This window comes from Herpailurus yagouaroundi, unplaced genomic scaffold (genome assembly GCF_014898765.1).
Source record: "Herpailurus yagouaroundi ecotype Mexico unplaced genomic scaffold, PumYag 162, whole genome shotgun sequence".
NCBI lineage: Eukaryota > Metazoa > Chordata > Mammalia > Carnivora > Felidae > Herpailurus > Herpailurus yagouaroundi.
This window is the reverse complement of record NW_024412403.1, coordinates 4,688,382-4,710,560: the sequence shown is the minus strand read 5'-3', so window position 1 is coordinate 4,710,560 and position 22,179 is coordinate 4,688,382. Positions and strand designations below refer to the sequence as shown.

The window sequence follows — 22,179 nt, the reverse complement described above, 5'->3', positions numbered from 1 at the left end:
ACAAATAAACCAAAAATTGTACTCTTTTTTTTTTTTTTTTTTGGCCTTCATCCAAGCTGTGCTGGAATTTTAATTCCTTACTTCTGTAAAAGAATGTGATTCACAGAAGATGAAGGTCAATCAAAATCAAGCCCGCGTAATCATGATTAAAACCACGGCCAAGGGTGGCATGCATTTTGGAGAACTGGCTGACGGGTGTTCCAGTATGGCTCCAAATTTCCAGTTGGTTCGGGGCAACGGGATGGACCAAAGGCATTGACTGGGGAAGGGCACAGCTTCAGGGGTCTGATGAGCTCGACTGTAGCTAGGTGCCCGGGGTGGGATTTGGGCCCTCGGAGTCTCCATGCCCTCGTCGCCAGGCTGTCGTGAGGGCCGAGGTAGAAAGCCTCCACACGGTGATGCTCGGGGAGGGGAGGCCTCTGTTTCATGTTCAAACCACGGTGCCGCTGCTGCTCCTTGTTCGGACGCGTGCCAAACGTTTCCCTCAGCTTCTTGGGTGTTTTCATAAGCCTCTGTCTGCACAGGGCCACGCTTGCAAGGTCACCAAAAGCGCGCGTCTCCCACCCAGAGTCTTTCTCCTGAACGAATGCTGGCCTGACCGTCCCACTGCTCCACTGGCCGGATTCGAAGAACCAGTGACCGGAACATGCGTAGCAGCTGCTTTGTGACAGCTTCTCGCAGAAGCATGGGGAGGAGCACGGGGCTTTTGGTTGTCCTGAACCAGACTTCAAGAGTCCGAGACCGTCATGGGAAGAGCGGCAGGTGATCCGAGAGGACGAAGAGGGGTCGTGAAACAGACGTAGGGCCGAGGCCCTTTTTGAGTTTGAGAGGATTTCCAGGCAGCAGCGGTCAAAAGCCAGAGTAAAGCTCCTCTCTTGTCTCGTATCTGCTGAATCAGAAAAAAGTGGCAAGTAAAGTTTTTAGTGCCCTAAATTCAGAACGCTGGCTGAAAATCAGACCATGCTTAAAATAAGGAGCCATATGCTGATTTTCTTCAGTAGTGAAAATGTCCTCAGCAGACCTGACATGAGCCTCTTCAGACGGAGTATTCTGGGCCGCAAATGTGTTCGGGCTTATCCTGCAGAAATGCTCGATGCGTGTGTACGTGTGACCCCAGCCAGCCTGTGGCCAGCCCCGGCCTGTGCGGGGCTCACGACCCCAGCCCCTGTGTGAGCCCCGCGGGGAGAGAGCGGGCCACGCCTGCTAGGCGCTGGGACCCCAGACGGCGTCACAGCCCCCGTTCAGCGGCGACGGACTTTGTGAGAAAAGCAGGAGGTAGAAGGAATGAGATTACAGAACGTGTTTGCCTTGTCTAAAATTACCCTGTGACCTCAGAGCCTGTGTCAGGGAGGGGAGGACCCGGGCAGGCTCTCTGTCTTGGGCCGAGAAAGTCCAGGGAGGGCAGACGGGGTCCCTGGGTCAGCGCACGTGGACCACAGATGGCCAGTGTTCTTGCCTGTCGTGGCGTAGGGTTTCTTTCCAGTTAAGGGGATGGCTGACTTCTTTTTTTTTTTAAGTTTATTTAGTTTTGAGACAGAGAGAGTGCGCAACAAGTGGGGGAGGGGCAGAGAGAGAGAAGCCCAAGCAGGCTCCACGCCATCGGCGCAGAGCCCGACGTGGGGCTCAAACCCACAAACCGCGAGATCATGACCTCAGCTGAAGTCGGACGCTTACCCGACCGAGCCACCCAAGCGCCCCGGGAAATGGCCGGCTTTGGGGAGTTAGACGCGGTGCAGATGTTGGGCTCGTGGCCTGGATTGTTCAGCTGGGATTTTAGGAATGCGTGGTTTATAGGTCCGTAATTTGAGAGGAGCCTCATGGGGACTTCTGTGTATGGCAGAGACCTGGGCTCCCCGTCCCCCTAGGTGAAGTGCCCTTGTGTTCTGCCCAGCGCTTCCCCATCTGTAAAATCCAGAAGCGGGACGATACCTGCTTGCGGATGACTTCTGACCCCAAACTCTGTGATCTGAGGGTCAAAACTGTCCCCCGAGGACACGTGGCTTAGCCTTCCGGGAGGCCCTTGGACTCACAGACACCTCTTTGGAGGTGGATGGTCCCCCATCCGATTCAGAGCTATTCCCCTTAGGTGAGTTACTGGGCACCCCCCTGGGCCTGATCCCTCCGTCTGCACATCGGTGTCGCTCCCAGCACTGACGTGGGGCCCCCTTCCCCGGGTGCAGGCCCGGCCGCCCTTGTCTTAGCTCATCCCTGGGTCCAGCAGATGACAGCCCCACCCTTCTCGGCTCCTCTGGCAGGGGATTCTGCCCTCTGATACACAGTTCAACTCGACTTAACTTTTATAAAAGGTGAAAATATATTAACGCCAACATTAGAAATTGTACAGATCAGTCACGAAGTTTCATGATGGATGTTCCGTGGGAGGACGAGAAACTTTGGGGCATTTTCTCCCCACTGTGTGGCCCAGGACGGGGTGGAGGGGGGCTTGCGCCTGCCGGGTGTGGTCCTGTAGTACACGGCACTCGGGGTTTGTGCAGCAACTCTCAGTTCTTGCCCCGATTGGCCCGCACACCATCCCTGCTTACCTGTCTTACCTCCTCTCTGCTTCCATAACACCCTCCTCCTGGACTTCTGGTCCCTGCACCCTCTTCATGGGGTCTCCTTTGCCAGCCTGATCCAGGGTGGGTCCTAGGCCCTTCCCTTCTCCCTGTGTTCTCTCGGAGGGATTCCATCTACGCCACATCACCACCCATTGGTGACTCTAGCCAGGCCCGCCCCCTGGAGTTGAGACTCAAGAACCAGCGGCCTGTGCAAATCCCACTTGGACACCTTACTGGCTTGCCACAAAGCTCAGATCTCTCTTAATGGTCTGGTGAAGATGCCAGGGCGCCATCATTTCCTCTGTCTCCCCTCTGTTCCTTCCGATCCGCCCCGCCAGCCTCCACTGCTGACCTCGGTTTTACCCACTGAGGCAGCTTCTCTGCCCGTCCTCCCTCAGACACATCTCGTGCCGGCCCCCCACCCCCGCCCTTAGCTCAGCTCAGCTTCTTGGAGATGCTCTCTCCCCACTGTCTCCCCAGTGACAGGCACCTGTTACTCCCAAGTCGGTGCTCTCCTAGCTGAGCCCCCCCCCATGCCCTCCTGGCCCCGCCCCCTCCCATGCCCTCCGGGCTCCGCCCCTCCCGTGCCCTCCTGGCCCCGCCCCCTCCCTTGCCCTCCTGCCTTTGCTCCATCACACTCAGTCCCAGCTGTGCCCCTGTCCCAGGCTCTCCTAGATCTGTTCCTGTCACATACACTCCTAGAGCTCTTCCTGTCGCACACTTCTCTCGTTCTGACCTGAGCTGGGCCCTCGCTCTGCCGGCCGTTTTCGAAGAGGCACACCCGGCACGGTTCTCCCCTCTTTGAGCTGGCAGGTGCGGGTAGATGTCCTCCGGAACCTACGCTCGCCCTGGTGAGCTGATGGGAGTTAGTTGCGTTTGACTTGTGGACTCGGCAACTGGTGGGCATGTGCCGGTGGCGTTGTCCATCCAGACCCAGGGCGGGAGGCCCAGGTGGACGCTGTGTGGCCTTGGCTGTTCGCTTTTCCCGCAAATACTTCCTGAGTCTCTCCTGGGGGCCCGGTGTTAGAACTGCCAGGTGGGACAGACAGCAGGCCTCTGTCCTTAAAGGACTCAGACTGTGGTGCAGGAAACAGAAATTCGGCACTTCCACCAACGAATGTCAAATTCTAACCACCGCAGGAAGAAAGAGCGAGGGGGAGAGCTGCATGACGGGATAGCAGCATGGTGGGGAGGGTTTCCCGGACAGGAGGGCGTCTGAGCTCATGTCTGGAGGAGCAGAACGATATCGCCGGAGAGCAGAGAGCCCCCCCACAGGGCTGCGCCCCGGGATGAGTTCCGCGCTTGGAGTTCAAAGGAGAGGCGATGCCCGAAAGGCTCGGAAGGTTCTCTCTTCTAAAGGGTCGTTGGCCACCGCTGTGACCCTGGGCGCGTTACTTCACCTGTGCTCCGGTTTCCTCACCCATAAAGTGCTGGGGGGTGGGGTGGGGTGATACGGTGCTGGTGGGGTTTTTTGAGAATTCAAGGAATTACTGCTGCAGAGGGCTCGGAACAGCGCCTGATACTTAGGACTCCGTGTGGACTGTAAGGACTCCGTGTGCCTGGGGGATCTTAATAGCTGGGGATTCGTCATCACCGCTCGCCTTCCAGAAGACTGCTGTCTCGGCCAGGCCGTCCCGAGGAAACGTTGTTTACCGCCACGGGCATCTGGCGAGGGGATGCGGAGAGCTGGGAGCGGTTTCCTCTTGACGCGCCAGACGAGTCATGGTTTCTCACGTGCTCTCTTTCTGTCCAGATTCCAGAATTCTCTGATGGTTTCTGGACCGGGTCCCAGCTGGCTTGCTGGACGAATTCTGAGACGCCTTGGTCTTACTTCCCTAAAATCTCCATCTACCTGAGAGACGAGAACTCCAGCCGATCGTTCCGCCTAACCATCCTGCCTCAGGTACGAACCGGCCCGTGTGCTTTTCTCCCGGAGCGTGTCCCGTGCGCAAGTCAGGCACTTGGTGCGGGACGTGCCGGTACAGATAGCACGTCTGTGTGGGGTGTCGATCGCCACGGTGATGCCGTGTGACAGGTGACCGCAAAAGCCAGCAGCCCTGTCCGCGTGCGTGAGTCTGGGCGGGTTGCCTGGTCTCCGCAGGCTCGCTGGCGTGCTTGGCCGGGCCTCGCTTGGGTGGTCTAGGGTGGCCTCACTCACGAGTCTAGTGGCTCCCACCGTCCAGTGGCTGACGCACGGGGGTGGCGGGGCTCAGAGAGAGAGGGGAGACACGCAGGAGCCCCCGGAGCAGGCGCACAGCTGGCCATCACCTCCCGTGCACTGCTGCCCCTGGGGGCCCGGGCGGGGGAAGTGCGCCCACCTCCCAACGGGAGGGCTGCACAGTGCCATCGCAAGGGCCTGGCATCAAGGGAAGGTCGGGAATTGAGGACATTTTTGCAGTATCCACCAAAGCACCAGTACGCGTTTTGGTTTTTGGTGGTTTTTTGTGTTTTTTTTTTACTTTAATTTTTGTAATGTTTATTATTGAGAGACAGAGAGAGACCGAGCATGAGCTTGGGAGGGGCAGAGAGAGAGGGAGACACAGAACGTGAAGCAGGCTCCGGGCTCCGAGCTGGCAGCACAGAGCCCGTCGCGGGGCTCGAACCCACGAACCGTGAGATCATGACCGGAGCCGAAGTCGGACGCTCAACCGACTGAGCCCCCCAGGCGCCCCCTCCTCTTCCTAAGCTTCTAATCAAACAGCATTTTGTGCCCTGCTCCATCTCTCTCTGGCTCTCGCTCTGGTCCCCCTTCGGGAACCTCCCAAGTGCCCTCCAGGTACCCCAGCCCCCTTCTTTCTCTCCTAAAAACGTTGCCACGTAATCTTCTCTGTGGCCGCTCTGAGCCTGCTCTGCCTGCCGTGAGCCATCAGTGGGTCCCCGCTCCGTGCGTACTGACTCCTCATTCCCGGTGGCTTTCTGGGCCTCGCTGGGCCCTTCCTCGCCCTCCAGCCTGCGCCCTGCTACGCCCTCGACCCACCACTCACCGGTCACCGTCCTCTAGGGCTCTGTGCTCGCTCCGATCGCTTAACCTTTGCTCCTGCCAAGCCCCTGCCTGAAATGCCCTCTCCTCCCTACTCCCTCTGCATATCCAGATTCTTCCCATCCTTCAAGATCCAACTCAGACAAACCCTCTTTTGTTGACCCTCCGCTGAGCAGAATAACCCGTTGTGAGGCTGCCCTTCAGACTCATAATGCATGTTGTTTAGTCGTCTCATCTGGCATGCAGTCGTGTCTGTAGGGTGTGTTTTATGCTGCTGCCTTTTTCATTCGACTTCTGTTTTCTTTAAAAGCACACGCACGCACCCTTACAGTTCTCCCTCAGCTACATTAATTCCTCGAAGATAAGAACCAGGGGACTGAAGACCTTGTTCCTTCCCAGGAATGACTGGGCCGGGGAGGCTAGTGGGTAGTAACTGTTTTTTGAACAGACCGGATGAGTGTGCCTTTGTTGTGACTTGGTGAATTGGGGATAATGGATGGGATGGGGGGGGGGGTAAGGAAGGAGGAGTCATTTCAGAGGAAAAAAGGAAGTGATAATATTACCTTTTTCCTTCTCGACTGCATATGGGGGGAGGGGGGACGTGCCTTCCAGGAATGGAGGGTTACTGGGGAAGAGCCCAGAAGCCTCGGGAGAAGGCTTCACAGAGGATGCACGCGGCCTGAGCCCGAGGCTTCGGTTACGTTCTCAGCTCTGCCCCTGACTCACACTGTAACTTTGAGCAGATCGCCTCGCCCCTTCTCCGTCTGTCCCTTTAACTATAAAAGAGGATTCCCGATACTTGCCAGAGACATTCTCACTGCATACGGTGCTGTGTTTTCTGTGTCTTTAAAATAATTGCGCGCCGTGATTGCATTTTGGGCACACCTCGAGAGGTAGGCATCATTTCATCAGCGTGGTTCGTAACTAAAGTTGAATCCTAGCTTCAGGACAAAGGTGAGCACGTAATGGTAAATTAATGGCATGGGGTTGGCTGCCAGCATCAGGGACTCCTAAGAAACCAAGAAAACAGGCATTCGGCGGAAAATCTGTTATGTCCACAGCAGGCGGTTGGATGGGCAGTTGTGAACTGTCGCCTGCTGAGAATCTCACAAGCTCCGGGTGCCACTGACACACCCCTCAGGGTCAGCGCTGGGGGTGGGGGGGGGAGCATCTCCTAATAACCCCGCCCCCCCCCACTTCCTAACATTTAGGGCAGCCATCAGGGCTCCTTGTCCCCAAAGTTTTAGAATGGGGGGACCCCTGCCTAGGACCTCCGGTAACAGCAGTACTGGAGGGGCATATGCTGGCTAGTGCAGAAAAGCGTTGTGTCAGAGGCATCTCTGAAATTTTGTCCGTCTCCGGCGCTCTTTTCCAAAAGCACATGGGCTGAATCTGTTTTGGCCAGTTTTCAAAAGCGGCCCCCAACCCCAGCCCACAGGCGAATTCTAGTTTTCTTTTCCCCAGAACCCTAAAAATGTAAATAATGCCAGTCTACCCCTGATTGGTCTATGGGTGCTATTTTCGCGTGAGGCAGACAGTTTATTCTGAGATCTACCAATACTGCAGCTCTCCTAGCATGTTCCAGCATCTACAGTCTGGAACCTTTACTGGAAGTCGTCCGGGACACGCAGGAAGAGTAAAAGATCCCAGATTCAGTCTGCGTGTTTTTGTATCGGTAGCGTCTGTTACAGGACAACGTGAGGATTGATTGGGTTTTATTATAGAATCAGTTGGGGGAGTGTGTGTGCTCGTGTTCGTGTACTTTCCTAGGGCTTGCTTACAGAACCTTAGGTGAAGGTGCTTTGACGGCACGTAAGTGTATCTGCCTTTGCCTAATTTAAGTTGATCCGGGGAAGTCGTGCTTTTCATTTGGTGCCGATGAGGCTTAGCCCCTCTCACTCAACGTAGCGCACACCTCCTGAGGTCCTGTGTGCCTGTCGTACCCTAGAAGCCTAGGCACCAGGATGCAGTGAGGAACAGAACGAATGGGTCCTTGTCTTGAAGGAGGGCTTGGAGACAGACAGACCAGTCGGGCAGGGTTCTAAGGGCAAGGCTGTTCCCTGGACGCAGCAGCCGCTGCAGGCGATGTCCCTGCTCGCCTCCCTGCCTTGCAGCCGCCCTCCCTCTCGCCTTCTCTGCACTGACCGGGTCAGTGATGTTCCTCTTCCTCAGGGGTCCGTTTGATCAGATACTCTCTCTGCAGCCTGACTTCTGGTTTCCTTTCCTGCTCTCGTGTCCTCACTCCTTGTGGCTGGTGCTCTGTCCTGCCTCCTGCTGTCGGGGTGCTGCCGGGAGGCAAACCATTCCTTCCTTGGGACAGCCCCTCCCTGCTGCACCCTCTGAAAATGCCCGGCCCCCCCCCCGCACACACACACTCCTTTTGGCAACAAAGCCCAGGGCTCGAGACCTTTCCCTCCAAACTTTTCCTCGTGCTTTTGCCCTTTAGCGCCGCTCAGTACTCACAAGAAGGTCATTCTTCCTACTCGTGTTGTAATCTTACGCTTTATTTTCCAAATGTTTGGTATTTTGTGTTACTCAGCCACTGTATTCTCTCGGTTGCCTGCATTTGAATACTTTGCTGTTAAAAGAACAAAGGGAGCCTTCTTACTGATGCAAGGATGATTTGCTCTCTGATTGTTTTAAGTTTTGACTCATTTCCTCTGGAACTCGTGCCCCACCCTCCGTGCCCTGCCCCCCCTCCCCCCAAGGACCTCAAGGGCCATGTTTGTGTTTATTGAACTTCACAGCCCCTGCAAGAAATGGCCCTCAGCCAGGACAGACCCTTCTTCCACGAGGTGTGCTCTATCTTCTCTCTGACTCTGACGGCTTCTCTCTCTTTGACTGAGGGAATAGATCCTCCTGCTTCTGCCTTGCTGCCTCCTTGGAAGCTCCCTTTGGCAGAGGATGACAAGGACAGTGTCCTAGGCCAGTGAGGAGCCTTTGCTGTTGCTCGGGAGAGAAGATGATGCCGATGGTCCAGACTGGGCGGTAGCCATGGGGATGGGAGCGATGATTGTATTCGGATTCCATTTCAGCGGAAGTCCTGCTGTGTAGGGAAAGAGATCCTGGCCCGGTGTTGCAGGGCCTGAGTAACTGGGTGAATCACGGATTTACTGAGACAGAAGACCTTAAACAAAAGGCACATTTGGGGGAAATGTTCCCAGTTCAGTTTTTTTAATACTAGACTTGAGATGCCGGTTGAGTGGCGAATGGGCAGGAAGACGTAAGAGTGTGGCTATGGCAGCAGAGATCTGCCTGGAGGTCAAGATTCGGGGGTCAGCATAGAGCCCAGGGGTGTGCTTAGGGTCACGGGGCCACATGGGTCACCCAGGGGGACAGCCAGAAGGAGAGCCCAGAGCCCTGGAGTTCTCCGATGCTTGCAGTGAAGAAATTAGCGGCCGGTGAGTTGGGAGGAAGAAGAGAGAACCCTTTCTCAGAAGCCAAGGGAAGGAAGAGGTCTCAGGGGGAGACTTCGCTGGGCGACATTGCCGTGGAGGGGCCTGTCGGAGCGGTTCCCCCCGACTCCGCATTTACCTCCTGCCTCCTCCGTAGATGGGGAGCTTCAAGGGGGCAGGCACGGGGTGTCCTTCAGCCCTGTGGTGCTGGCCCTGAGGCAGTATCTAAGCCATGCCAAGTGCTCTGTCAATAACAGCTGGCTGGTTGGCCGGCCGGGCGGACATCACTGTGGTGCCCCCGTGGAGTTACAGGTGGAGCACGTGCCTTCGTCACTTTCAACGATGCTTATCACCACGCTTGTGCTCTCAGCTTCTGGATGGCAGGGTGATGTCCCTGCACCCCTCCCCACCCCACCCCACCCCACCGTGTATCTCCCCACAGCACCTGGGAGGCGGGGGCGGGGGTTCCGAACGCGGCGTGACCTCGACAGCTCCGCGACGCTGCCCAATTCATGCCCCTCCTTGTCTGTTTGCTCTGTCCTCTTATGTAGCTTTACATCCAGCCCATGATGGGGGCTGGCCTGAACTACGAATGTTACCGATTCGGCATTTCACCTTCCACCAACGCGCTGGTGATCGGTGCTACCGTGATGGAGGGCTTCTACGTGGTCTTTGACAGAGCTCGGAAGAGGGTGGGCTTTGCGGCAAGCCCCTGTGCAGGTAAGCGACGCGTGCGTTGGACAGAAGACCCTAACCGGAGCGCTTTATTGGAAGCGATTCTTGGTAGCGTGTCAGTTGCTACTGAATTGTTCGGTGCGGGCCTGTCGTCACTGATCGGTCTTACCATTAAGACGTACCGTAAGATTGTGGAGAGGAGTAAGCGAGACAATCCACGTAAGGCGTTTAGCCCTGTGCTTGACACATGGGAAGTGCTTGTAAATGTTAGCGTGATAGTTGTCTCTCGGGTTAAATTTAAAATGGTGTCTCAAAGGGGCGCCTGGCTGGCTCAGTCAGTTGAGATTCCAGCTTCGGCTCCGGTCATGATCTCACGGTTCGTGGGTTCGAGCCCCGCGTCGGGCCCTGGGCTGACAGCTCAGAGCCTGGAGCCTGTTTCACATTCTGTGTCTCCCCCGCTCTCTGCCCCACCCCCACTCTCGCTCTGTCTTTCTCTCTCAAAAATAAATAAACATTAAAAAAAAGGGTATCTCACACCATAGAATAAACATACGCGGCCTTGGGGATGAATTACAGGCTTTTTGACAGTGAGATCAAAATAAATAAAGCAGATTCGTGGGTAAGCTGTGTGTTTTTCTTTCCCTCCAAGAAGTCTTCGTTGTGAAATAAGTCAATGCCTATCATTGCTATTTCTTGAAATCCTAAAATAATGAGATCAAGGAGCGTGTTTTTCTCCTAGAATTCTTTTGGAGAGCTGGTTTGAGGGTGAGTCAGCAGCGTGGCTCTGCAGAGCTGAGCTTGAGAGAGTGGGGCAGGTGTTCAGAGAAACCAGGAGAGGACAGGGAAGATGATGGGCGGGTAATCCCCCCAAACTCGAGAATGTCTGTAGATGAACAACTTGCTAGAATGGGGTGTCCGCACAGCGCATGGTTCAGCGGGGTGGGGGCGGGGGGTCGAGTACGTCTAGCAGTAGCCCAAGCTGGTGTGGAAAAGGCCAGGGCTGGACGTGGCATGGGATGGAATCGCCCGGACGCGTGGAGAGCACGTGAGCAGGCAGTGGCCGGGTGCCACGGTGCTTCTGGGTAGGATTCCAGGGAACTCACAAATCCTGGCACTTTGGATTCAGAGTTGGTGGGTAACATGCCAAGGGAGAGGAAAAAAAACTAAGCAGACGTGAGGCAGCCAAAGAGTGGGCAACAGAGAGGTGGAACCGAAGAAAATTAGAGGCTGGGGTGAAATACAAGACCACCATGCAGTGCAGGGGTGGAGGTGTGTGGGTTAGATGAAAGCATCCTTAGGCACTAGACGTAGCGACAGGATGGGCAGGAAGGCTGACCAACAGTGCTGGTCGCTTCGACCCTGACCAGACCTTCCCTGGGATCTAAAACCAACGGGAGAATTTGGGGGAGAGTGTCAAACGATCTCCGCTGATTTATTCCGGAGAGGGAGGTTTCAGTTATTATTTGCTACCCAAATCGTGGTCGTAACATTGGGATCCTGGTTAAGAAAGCAGGTCAGTGATGCGTCACGGTGCCTCACAGCCTCGTTTGGACACATTGGCGTTCTCGAAGGGTAACATAACAATTTGGAGAGTGGGTGAAGAGAAATAGTGAAAGGAGAACTTACATCCGGAATATTGGCCCTACTCATGTGCTGTCTAAAAAAAAACCACCCTGGGGCACCTGGGTGGCTCAGTCGGGTAAGTGTCCGACCTCGGCTTGGGTCATGAGCTCATGCTTTGTGAGTTCGGGCCCCGAAGTGGGCTCTCTGCTCTCAGCATGGAGCCCGCTTTGGATTTTCTGTCTGTGCCCCCCCCGGCCCCCGCCGCCCCCGTCTCTCTTCCCCGCTGGCTCTCTCTCTCTCTCAAAAATAAAACATAAGAAAAAAAAAGAAAATACCCAACACCACGTACATATTTGTTGCAAATACCTTCTTAAACGTTAACGCAGATTCCTCTGACTTTATTGGTGAGCGGGCTCAGAGTCCTTGAGATAATGTTTATCTTTGAGAGCGCATTACCTGTTTTTAGCCTGTGAGGTATCCCAGGGGGAGACCTTTCTCTGGGCACTACCTGGGAGTGTATAATCTGAGATGCTACTCTGTCTCCTGGATGTGAATGCTTTACTTTTTTTTTTTACATTTATTTATTTTTGAGAGACAGATAGAGCACAAGTGGGGGAGGGGCCGAGACAGAAAGAGACACAGAGTCCGAAGCAGGCTCCAGGCTCCGAGCCATCAGCACAGAGCCCGACGCGGGGCTCGAACTCACGAATCGCGAGATGGTGACCTGAGCCGAAGTCGGACGCTTAACTGACGGAGCCACCCAGGCGCCCCTGAATGTGTTTTACTTCTTATAACCCAGAGAACTAAGAACGAAAGCAATTTTCCTCACAATTTCTGTTCTCTTGTTAAATACCATTAAAGTAGAGGCTGCTATGGCAACAGCCGTATATCGTCCACTTAATTCCGCAGGGAGCGGAATCACCGTGTCTCCTAAGTGAATTGCTGTTGGAAATAGTTTAGTATGAAGCGTCTCCAGGCAAAGCAACATTCGTTCCTGCATTTCAGCATGAATCCTTTGGTAGGTGCGCTTATAGAAGTTTTTCTGTTACTATTTAAAAAATATATATTTAGGGTTTTGGTACTTAAACATTTGATTTCACCAGCCATGGGAATACACGCAGATATGTCTCCTCTTTCGTGCAAACCGTTTAGCCATTAAAGTAATTCCTTCCCTCCAAGCTGCAATTAGGAGCCAGACAGTGGTCTATGGGGCTGTAATAAATGGAAGAGAGACACCACTTTTTTTTTTCTCTTTCTAGAAGTGTTTATTTTTAATTCATAACCTGCTTTAAATAACAAAGAAAATGATTTAAGTCACAGGAAATCATGTGCTTTGTACACACTTTTGGAACACCCAGATTTAACAAATGCTAACGTTTTTGTCATATTTTCTTCAAAAATGTGTCATAGAAACAAAGTAAATGGAGTTAGAGCCCCACCCCACTGCCTTCCCCAGAATTACCCTTTAGCTTGAAACCCGTGTACGTTCTTATAATTACTACGCACGTAACATTTCACTACACAGGTATGAGTACCTTGCATTCATCATCTCTTGCTTGGTAACAACTTAGCCCCCAGTTTAGCGGTACTTGATGACCTTGTGCAGGTGCTGAAGGTCAGCAGCCGAGGAGTGGCTTAGCTGGTGGTTCTGGTCTAGGGTCTCTCGTGAGGCTGGAGGGGACTCTTGGAAGCTCACTCCTGTGGTTGGACCTTGCCAACCGGACCTTACTTGCCATTTGGACCTCACACCAGGCTTCCCCGAGCACACTTAGGACAGTCGTCTGGTCACCCGGGATTAAGCGATTGCAGGGAGTAGAAGGGCAATAGAGCAACCAAGACAGAAGCCACAGTCTTTTTTCCAACCAATTTTGAAATGGCATACTGTCGCTTCCGCCCTATTCTGTTGGTTGCACAGAACCACCCTGGTGCACTGTGGGAGGGGGATTACACGAGCGTAAACACCGGGGAGCGGGGATCATCAGCGTCACCTTAGAAGCTGTCTCCCATATACCTGTAAATAAGTACCATATAACAACCAACATAGGTTGGTTGGTTGTAGGTTTTTGGTGTTTTAAAATGTATACGGGGGCGCCTGGGTGGCTCAGTCGGTTAAGCGTCAGACTTCGGCTCAGGTCATGATCTCGCGGTCTGTGGGTTCAAGCCCCACGTGGGGCTCTGCACTGACAGCTCGGAGCCTGGAGCCTGCTTCGGATTCTGTATCTCCCTCTCAATCTGCCCCTCTCCTACTCACACTCTTTCTCTCTCTCTCTCTCTCTCTCTCTCTCTCTCTCTCTCTCTCTCTCAAAAATAAATAAACATTAAAAAATTTAAGGAAACAATTATTCAAAAATAATAAAATGAAATGTATGTGAATGCTACACAGTACTATAGATAATAATATATATCCTTTGTCCACCTGCTTTATCGGTCAGCATTACATTTACTAGATTTTCCGTGTTGATGGGAGATCACCCATTTTGACTGCTGTATAGTATCCTCTTGGATGAATATACCCAGATTATTTACCCAGTCCTGCCTTGATTAACATCTGGATCGTTTCTAATATTTGCAGTTATAAACACTACTGCAGCGAACATCTTTCTGCCTGTGAATGAGATCTTCTGAAAATGGAATTTCTAGATGGTTTGGTATGCCAGTCTTTGGAATTCCTGGCTGCTGTTGGATTTGTCCTCAAGGTAGCTGGACCATCAGGATTCTACAAGAGTTTTCATTTCCTCAAACTATTCTATTCTATTTGTTTTGTTTTTGTTTTTGCTTTTTGCCAATCTATATGTGTGAAATAGTGTCACAGTTTGATTACTTCTGAGATGACGCAACTTTGGATGTTTTCGGGGTATCTGAGCTTTCTCTCTTATGGTGAATTTTTCTACCTATAGCTTATGGACATTTTTCTACCATATTTTTTATTGATGGCTACACAGTCTTAATATTTGATCCATTAATTCTGGGGGGCTAATGTGTGGTAAATATCTGCTAGTCTCTGGATTTCTCTTACTTGTTTTTATTAGCTTTCACTTACATTTATTGACATTTAGGGAAATAAAATGTACCAATCTCTTCTTTACGGCTTTTACTCTGTACCTTATTTAAGAAATTTTTCTTTAATCTAAGAAAATACAGATTTTTTTTTCTAGAGATACTATATACTTCTCCTCCCCCCCCCCCATTTTCTCATAATGTGAAGTAGGAATCTAATTTTTATAAGGGCATTCAATTTTCTCAGTACCATTTATGGAATATATTTTCTCCTCTGATATTTTCAATATTTTATTCTAAAAATTTTTAATATACAGAAAAGACTAAAAATAATGACATTCTAAATACACAGTATCTAGATTTAATAATTTTATATTTTGATGTGTATTAGTATGTGTGTATGTAGTTTTTGTTTGAGACATTTGCAAATAGGTTGCAGATATCATGACATTTTACTCCTAAATATTTTACTCCATAATACCTCATCCACAAATATCTCTTAAAAATAAGGACAGGCTCGTATATAACCATAATACCATTATGACTCCTAAAAAACTAACAATATTTACATTGTAATATTGTGTAGTATCTAGGCCATATTCAGATTTCCTCAGTTACCACCCAAATGGTGTTCTTAGCTTTTCTTTTTTTTTTTCCCAAAAGCCCGTTGTTTTGTAGGATATATTTAGATTTGTCTGGATTTTTCCTAATGGTATCATTTAACATGTTCATTTAACCTCACATTTCTATAAACTTGGTTGGTTTAGATTCAAGTTAAATAATTAAATAATTTTAATAACATCTTTGTTGTATACCAAGACCCAGTATAAATCTGGATCTATTTTTTTTTTTAAGTTTATTTATTTATTTTGAGAGAGAGTGCAAGTGGGAGAGGGACAGAGAGAGAGAGAGATTCTGTGCAGGCTCTGTGCTGTCAGTGTGGAGCTGAACTCAGGGCTCGAACCCACGAACTGTGAGATCATGACCTGAGCCGAAACCAAGAGTCTTACGCTCCACCAACTGAGCTCCCCAGGTGCCCCTGGATCTCTTATTTCTGAACATTCTCTTTTATCCCACTGGTGTAGCTGCCTGCCCCTGTGGTATAACATATAGTTTAATATCCGTAGTTATAATAAGACCTAATATCCACCAGGGGCTCACCTCTTCTCCTTATTCTTCTTTAGATGGTCCTGGCTACTTTTGTCCTTTTGTTCAGCTTGTCAGGATCTCTGAAGAACCTTATTGGGATTTCGATTGCAAGTGCAACGGATGTACAGATTAACTTGAGAAGAAATCAAATCTTTATTTATTTACTTTTTAATGTGTATTTATTTTCGAGAGAGAGAGAGAGAGACAAGAGTGCGAGCAGGGGAGGGGCAGAATCTGAAGCAGGCTCCAGGCTCTAAGCTGTGAGCCTCGACTTGGGTCTCGAACTGAGCCACCCAGGCGCCCCCAAATCAAATCTTCATTATACAAGTCTTCTCCTCCTGAATGTGCTAGGTCTTACTTGTTTAGGTCTTCTATTATATCCTACAGAGTTTTTGCAGTTTTCTTCAAGAAGTTCTTATGCATATACGTCTTAGATACCTATTTTGATTGGTGTACAGGCAACACAGGGTTTGTTTGTATATTAATCTTCTATCCAGTCACATTGCTAAATTCTGCTTTTATTTTTTTTTTTAATTTTTTTTTCAACGTTTTTATTTATTTTGGGGACAGAGACAGACAGAGCATGAACGGGGGAGGGGCAGAGAGAGAGGGAGACACAGAATCGGAAACAGGCTCCAGGCTCCGAGCCATCAGCCCAGAGCCTGACGCGGGGATCGAACTCACGGACCGCGAGATCGTGACCTGGCTGAAGTCGGATGCTTAACCGACTGCGCCACCCAGGCGCCCCTAAATTCTGCTTTTAAAATAGTTGTTAGTCACTTGGATTTTTTGTGAGAGCAGTCCTATAGTCTGGTGCATGGAGTAGGCTCTTGGAGTTCCCTTCTAATCCTCCGTTAAGGGATTCTCACTTTGCTGAAATTGTTTAGTATGAATGGAAAAACGGTTTGACATTTTCTACTAATGTTAAACATATTCTTACTCTATGACTCAGCAACGGCACTCTTAGGTAGATGCAGTGAGGAAATGAATGTGTGTTTCCACCCAAAGACCTGACCAGAAGCAGCTTTATTCATAAAACAAACTAAAGCACATCATTCAGTAATTACGTTATTATATAAAACCGCCATTTTCATCAAACTAAAAACTGTTCAAAGCCCAACAAAGGAAAATGGATAAACATTATGACACAGCAGTTTTCCTTATGCTGAAGAATGTAATTTAGGATTTCTTTTAAATTTCATTTTTCCCCCAAGTTAAAAAAAAAAACTTCTAGGGGGTGCCTGGGTGGTTCAGTCGGTTGAGCGTCCGACTTTGGCTCAGGTCATGATCTCACAGTTTGTGAGTTCGAGCCCCATGTCGGGCTCTGTGCTGACAGCTCAGAGCCTGGAGCCTGCGTCTGATTCTGTGTCTCCCTCTCTCTCTGCTCCTCCCCCGCTCATGCTCTGTTTCTCTCTCTCCTCCAAAAATTAATAAAAATTAAAAAATTAAAAAAAATTTTTAAAGATTTATTTTTGAGAGAGAGACACACACAGAGCATGAGCAGGACAGGTGCAGAGAGAGAGGGAGACACAGAACCCGAAGCAGGCTCCAGGCTCTGAGCTGTCAGCACAGAGCCCTATGCGGGGCTCGAACTCAAAAACCGTGAGATCACGACCTGAGCTGATGTTGGATGCTCAACCAATTGAGCCACCCAGGTGCCCCTCATTTCCCCCCAATTCATGAATCATAATTTAACTATGTGTGGAATTCTAGGGTGACCGTTTTTCCCTTAGTGTTTTGAAGATGATGTTTCAACGTCTTCTGGCCAACATTACTGCTGATGAAAAGTCACTTTCAGTTGTACCAAAAAGGGTCATCTGTTTCCTCTGCTTGCTGTTCAGACTTAGGTTAAATTTTTAGTCTTCTGGAGTTTCACCATGATGTATGTAGATATAGATTGTTTTTCATCTTGCTCAAGACTCATTGTGCTCTCTGAATCTAAGCATTCATGTTTTTTAGCATCAATCCTAGAGAATTCTCAGCTGGTTTCTCCTTCACTATTACCTTACAGCCATTTTTACTTCTTTTGGATCTCCTGAGATAAATTGTGAGATTTCTCCTTATTTCCTCCATGTCCCCTGACCTTTCACTCATATTTTCTTCTCTTTATCTTTGCTGTATTCTGTGTAGTTTTCTGCAGATACATCCCGTAGTGCCCTAGTTCTCTCTTCAACTGTGTTCAGTCGACCACTTAAACTATTCAGTGAGCTTTTATTTATTTTTTTTTTTAATTTTTTTTTCAACGTTTATTTATTTTTGGGACAGAGAGAGACAGAGCATGAACGGGGGAGGGGCAGAGAGAGAGGGAGACACAGACTCGGAAACAGGCTCCAGGCTCTGAGCCGTCAGCCCAGAGCCCGACGCGGGGCTCGAACTCCCGGACCGCGAGATCGTGACCTGGCTGAAGTCGGACGCTTAACCGACTGCGCCACCCAGGCGCCCCTCAGTGAGCTTTTAATTACATCGACTGTATTTTTCATTTCTGGCAATTCCACTGTGTACTTTTTCAAATAGACAAGTTTACTTTTCTGTAAATTTTGTTCTGTAAATATTGTTGTGACTTGTATTCCCTTTATCTCCGTTATTTTATTTAATTTTTGAAAACGGCCAGATCATGTTCAAATTACAATGCATTATATAGTGCCCTGCTCTGTTAGAGGCAATTATAAATACTTCAAGTGTTCCCTCATTATTTTCTTAAATTTGTTTGAGAGAGAGCGAACCAGCAGGGGAGGGGCAGTGAGAGAGGGGGACAGGGGATCCAAAGTGGGTTTTGCACTGACAGCAGAGAGCTCAATGCAGGGCTCGAACTCTTGAACTGCGAGATCATGACCTGAGCCGAACTCGGACACTTAACCGAGTGGGCCGTCCAGGCGCCCCCTCTCCCCATTATTTTTTGAGCCTCGTAATCTTCTGTTGCTCTTCTCTAATTCATTTAACAATTCCTTATGGATACATTGAAGTTGTTTCCAGTCTCCTGTTGTTACAGACAGTGTTGCAGTGGATCCCATTTGTCTGTGTTTATTCTCACATACGAAAGGAGAATAGAATTGCTGGGTTAAAGGGTATAAACATATAAGAATCTTTTTTTTTTAATGTTTATTTATTTTTGAGAGAGTGTGCAGGCAGGGGAGGGGGAGAGAGGGCGGGGGGACAGAGGATCTGAAGCAGCCTTTGCCCTGTCAGCAGCAAGCCCGATACAGGTAGGGCTCGAGCTCACAAACTGTGAGATCGTGACCTGAGCCGAAGTCAGTCGCTCAGCCAACTGAGCCCCCCAGGTGCCCTAAGATTTTGTCATCTTGATGGGTATCGTCACATCGCCTTCTAAGGAGGTTGTGCTCTTTTCTGCGTTGGCCGTACCATTTGTCTAGCAATGTATACTGTGGCCTGACTCTCCAGTCAGCGTCACCAACAAGGTGTTGTCACCCCTTTGGGAATTTTGCCAACCTGATGGATGAAGGTTATCTCAGTGTAGTTTTTAATTTGTATTACTTTGTATGCGTGAGGTGGAGTTTATTTTCATAAGTAAATGTCTAGGGCATTTGTTTCTCATTTTCTGTGAACTAGGCACTCATATCCTTTCCCCATTTTTTTTTTTTTCCTGTCGGGTTTTTAGTTGTTTTCTATTGATTTGTAGAATCTCTGTGGTGTAATGGAATAATTAGCTATTTGGAGGGAGAAAAGCTATAATCCATATTTCAGTTCTACATTATTTAGAAACTTTGCTGATAATGGATTTTGTTTAATTTTTTTTTAACGTTTATTTACTTTTGAGACAGAGAGAGACAGAGGATGAACAGGGGAGGGGCAGAGAGAGAGGGAGACACAGAATCCGAAGCAGGCTCCAGGCTCTGAGCCGTCAGCCCAGAGCCCGACGTGGGGCTCGAACTCACGGACCGCGAGATCGTGACCTGAGCTGAAGTTCGCTGCTTAACCGACTGAGCCACCCAGGCGCCCCTGATAATGGATTTTATTGAAGAAATGCTTTCATGTATTTAAATATGTCAGTCTTTTCCTTTAAGGCCCTTAGGTTTAAAGCCACATTTTAAATGACCTTGTTTATTGAAATTATTTCGTGATTTGTACAAGTACTTCTGTTTGATTTACCTTGACATAGTTTGTATGGATTAAACCTCCCCCCCATATGATTATCCCATATTCCTATAACATTTTTCCAAATAATCCACATTTTCTTCACTGATTTGAATATTATCACATACCAAATTCCAGTAAGTATTTGGGGAGATAGGTCTGTATGTCTGGGTTTTCTATTCTGTTCCATCGATATATCTTACAGTATTTTTTTTTTTAATTTATTGCTCTTGAGAGAGCAGGAGAGAGTGTGCGCGCATGTGCTCACACATGCACGAGTGGGGAAGGGGCAGAGAGGGAGACCGAGAATCCCAAGCAAGTTCCACGCCGATGGCTGGAGGAGGGGCTTGATCTCACGAACGGTGAGATCATGACCTGAATCGAAATCAAGCATCAGACGCTTAACCGACTGAGCCCCCCAGGGGCCCCCCCCCCCACTGTTCTTTCTCAATTTTATTTTCCTTTATGAACTTTTCCATCAGCCTGATTAAAAAGCCTTGGTAGCATTTTAGCGAGTTTTTAAACACCGCTATTGTGTAATCTCCAGCATATTCTGTTTTCCTATCGTTTACGGAGAGCTGATCTCTTTGGTTTTGTGTCTGCTGTTCCCTCGTGGCAGATTTTCTTCTCACTTGGTTTGCAAGTACTTGTTGTGAGCTTATCTTTAGTGGGAAAGCTTTTTTTTTTTTTTTTTTTTCCCCTTTGGAGAGAGTTCAGTGCACCTTGGGTTGTAAGAATGTTGCCATAAACCAATTTTGCATTTGTTTCTGCTGAGTGTGAGGCGATGAGCACTTCAGGATTTCTACACCAAGCTGTGTAAATTTCGATGCCAGCCCTGCTCCAGGCGGTGGCAGGGAAGCTCTGCTTCTCACAGGAGGTTCTTCCTTGCCCTTCCGGCCCCCAGACCTCGGGCAGAGTGAGTCCGGCTTCCTGGTTGGCAGAAATTTCCCGGCCCCCTCCCCCAGCGAGCCAGCCTCTACCAGCCATCTCCGTGGTGCCGGGGTCAAGTCTTTTGCCCATCCCTCTCCGCACCCCTGTCCCTGGGCTTTGGATCCCCAGTTCTAGCACCTATTTCCGGGCTCATCTACATATTTAAAAATAGGAGTTTATCATCTTTTCTATGTGTGGGAGGAGGAGGACGTTCTCCCTCGGTGCCAGCTAGCACTTGGTGGAGCCCAAACCTTTGGGAGCCTCCCTTTTCTCTTGATGTCTCTTATTGGGTTTCCGTAATAATTGGTGTTTGTCACACCACACTCCGCTATGGGATTCGGCTTGTCTCTAAGGGTTGGGACAGGGTGGGAAGGAGAGCAGAGAGTGGGAGCTCTTTGAGGACTTTGCCGGGGAGCTTTTTAAAATACATGATGGCCCACACCCTCCCCTCCTTTTTCAGCCAGGGTGTATCAGAATGGTGGTGGGTGGGAGGGTGATGGTTATTTTGGAAAAAGATCCACAGATGCTTCTCTTGTGCTGCCCTGCCTCTCCTCGCCTCACCCACCCCCCCCCCCAACCCCTACAAAGAATCACTATTCTGGTCTCAGATCAGAGCCGGATAAATACGGCGGTGGTCACCGCGTGTCATAGTGCTGGCCGGCCTGGGGCTTCAGCGTACAGATAGTCTCACGAGTCAGCAGCAGACAGACAGACGTTCATGGCCGGTGCACTTTCAGATGCCTCTGTGTTGGCTGGGCCAAGTGTCCTAGAGCTAGAAGGATAACAGAGCGTTAAGATTGACAGATCTCTCTTAATGTATCCAAAGCTTCTGAAATACCACTCATGTCTTTTTATAGATTGAGACATTTAACACCCAAGAGCTGTATAGAGTTGAGCTTTTACAACTTGAGACGTACCATGGATTGTGGCAGTCGTTTCGCTGTGAATTTCCTTGTGCAGGTTGAAAGTGGATCATCTGGTACATATTCATGTTTAAAAATAGGAAAGTTAGCTGTTAAGAACAGAGTTTCAGAGCGAGGCCCCTGCCATCTACTTAGAATATAATCAAAGGATTGCAAAGCCAAGGGGCCCCAAAGACATGAATCATGCAGTCTCCGTTCCTTGTTTTATAAAAAAGAACACTGAGGCCTGGGGTAGTTAGTAAGAGGTTTTCGTGTAGTTGCAGCACAAAATGGCCCTGGGTCTAGAATGCCTGTCCTGGAGCTCCAGAATGTTCTTCCAAGTGAACCACGGCTGCTCGAAAGGCATCTCGGTACCATCACTTTATTTTATATGCCATGGCAGAAAAGACCCCAACCATGATAATTTTTATAGTTGGTAAGTTGACGGATCTTCCTCAGGTGCTCATTATCAACTGGGTCTTCTGGAAGATAGAACCGAGAAAACACATAGCTACAATTTTAACCCAAGACATTGATGAAAGATTTAAAATAACAAGATATTAACAAGTGATGCTTAGGAAGCACTGCCCTTACCCCAGGCACTGTACTAAGTGCCTTCTATTAGCTTGGTCCCCATTCACGAAGACTGTGATTTGTGGGTACCATTGCCATCTCCCATTTTACAGATAAGGAAACTGAGGGGCGAAGAAGTTAAGGAAGTTGGCTAAGGTGACACAGCTCATACGTGGGAAGTAGGATTTGAACCCCAGAAGTCTGACCCCAGGGTCCATGCTCTTAACCAGTATGTAGGATGGCCTCATAATTTCAGTACAAAAAATTAAAATCTATTCCATGGTCGTAGAATAATTAGTATATATAAGAAATGTGCAGATCATCCAGTGAATGGAAAATACCCTCCAGAAGTAATTTTTTTTTTT

The 22,179-nt window shown here is 49.4% G+C and overlaps 1 protein-coding gene across 1 annotated transcript in view; it reads left to right on the top strand.

Annotated features, from left to right (window-relative positions):
* The window catches only part of BACE2 (beta-secretase 2), a 53,118-nt gene that overhangs the window by 23,840 nt on the left and 7,099 nt on the right, over positions 1-22,179 (top strand). Inside the window, exons 7-8 of the mRNA XM_040484970.1 lie at positions 4,312-4,461; positions 9,485-9,653. Of these exons, the coding sequence (XP_040340904.1) occupies positions 4,312-4,461; positions 9,485-9,653 (319 nt within the window). The remainder of the gene's footprint in view (positions 1-4,311; positions 4,462-9,484; positions 9,654-22,179) is intronic.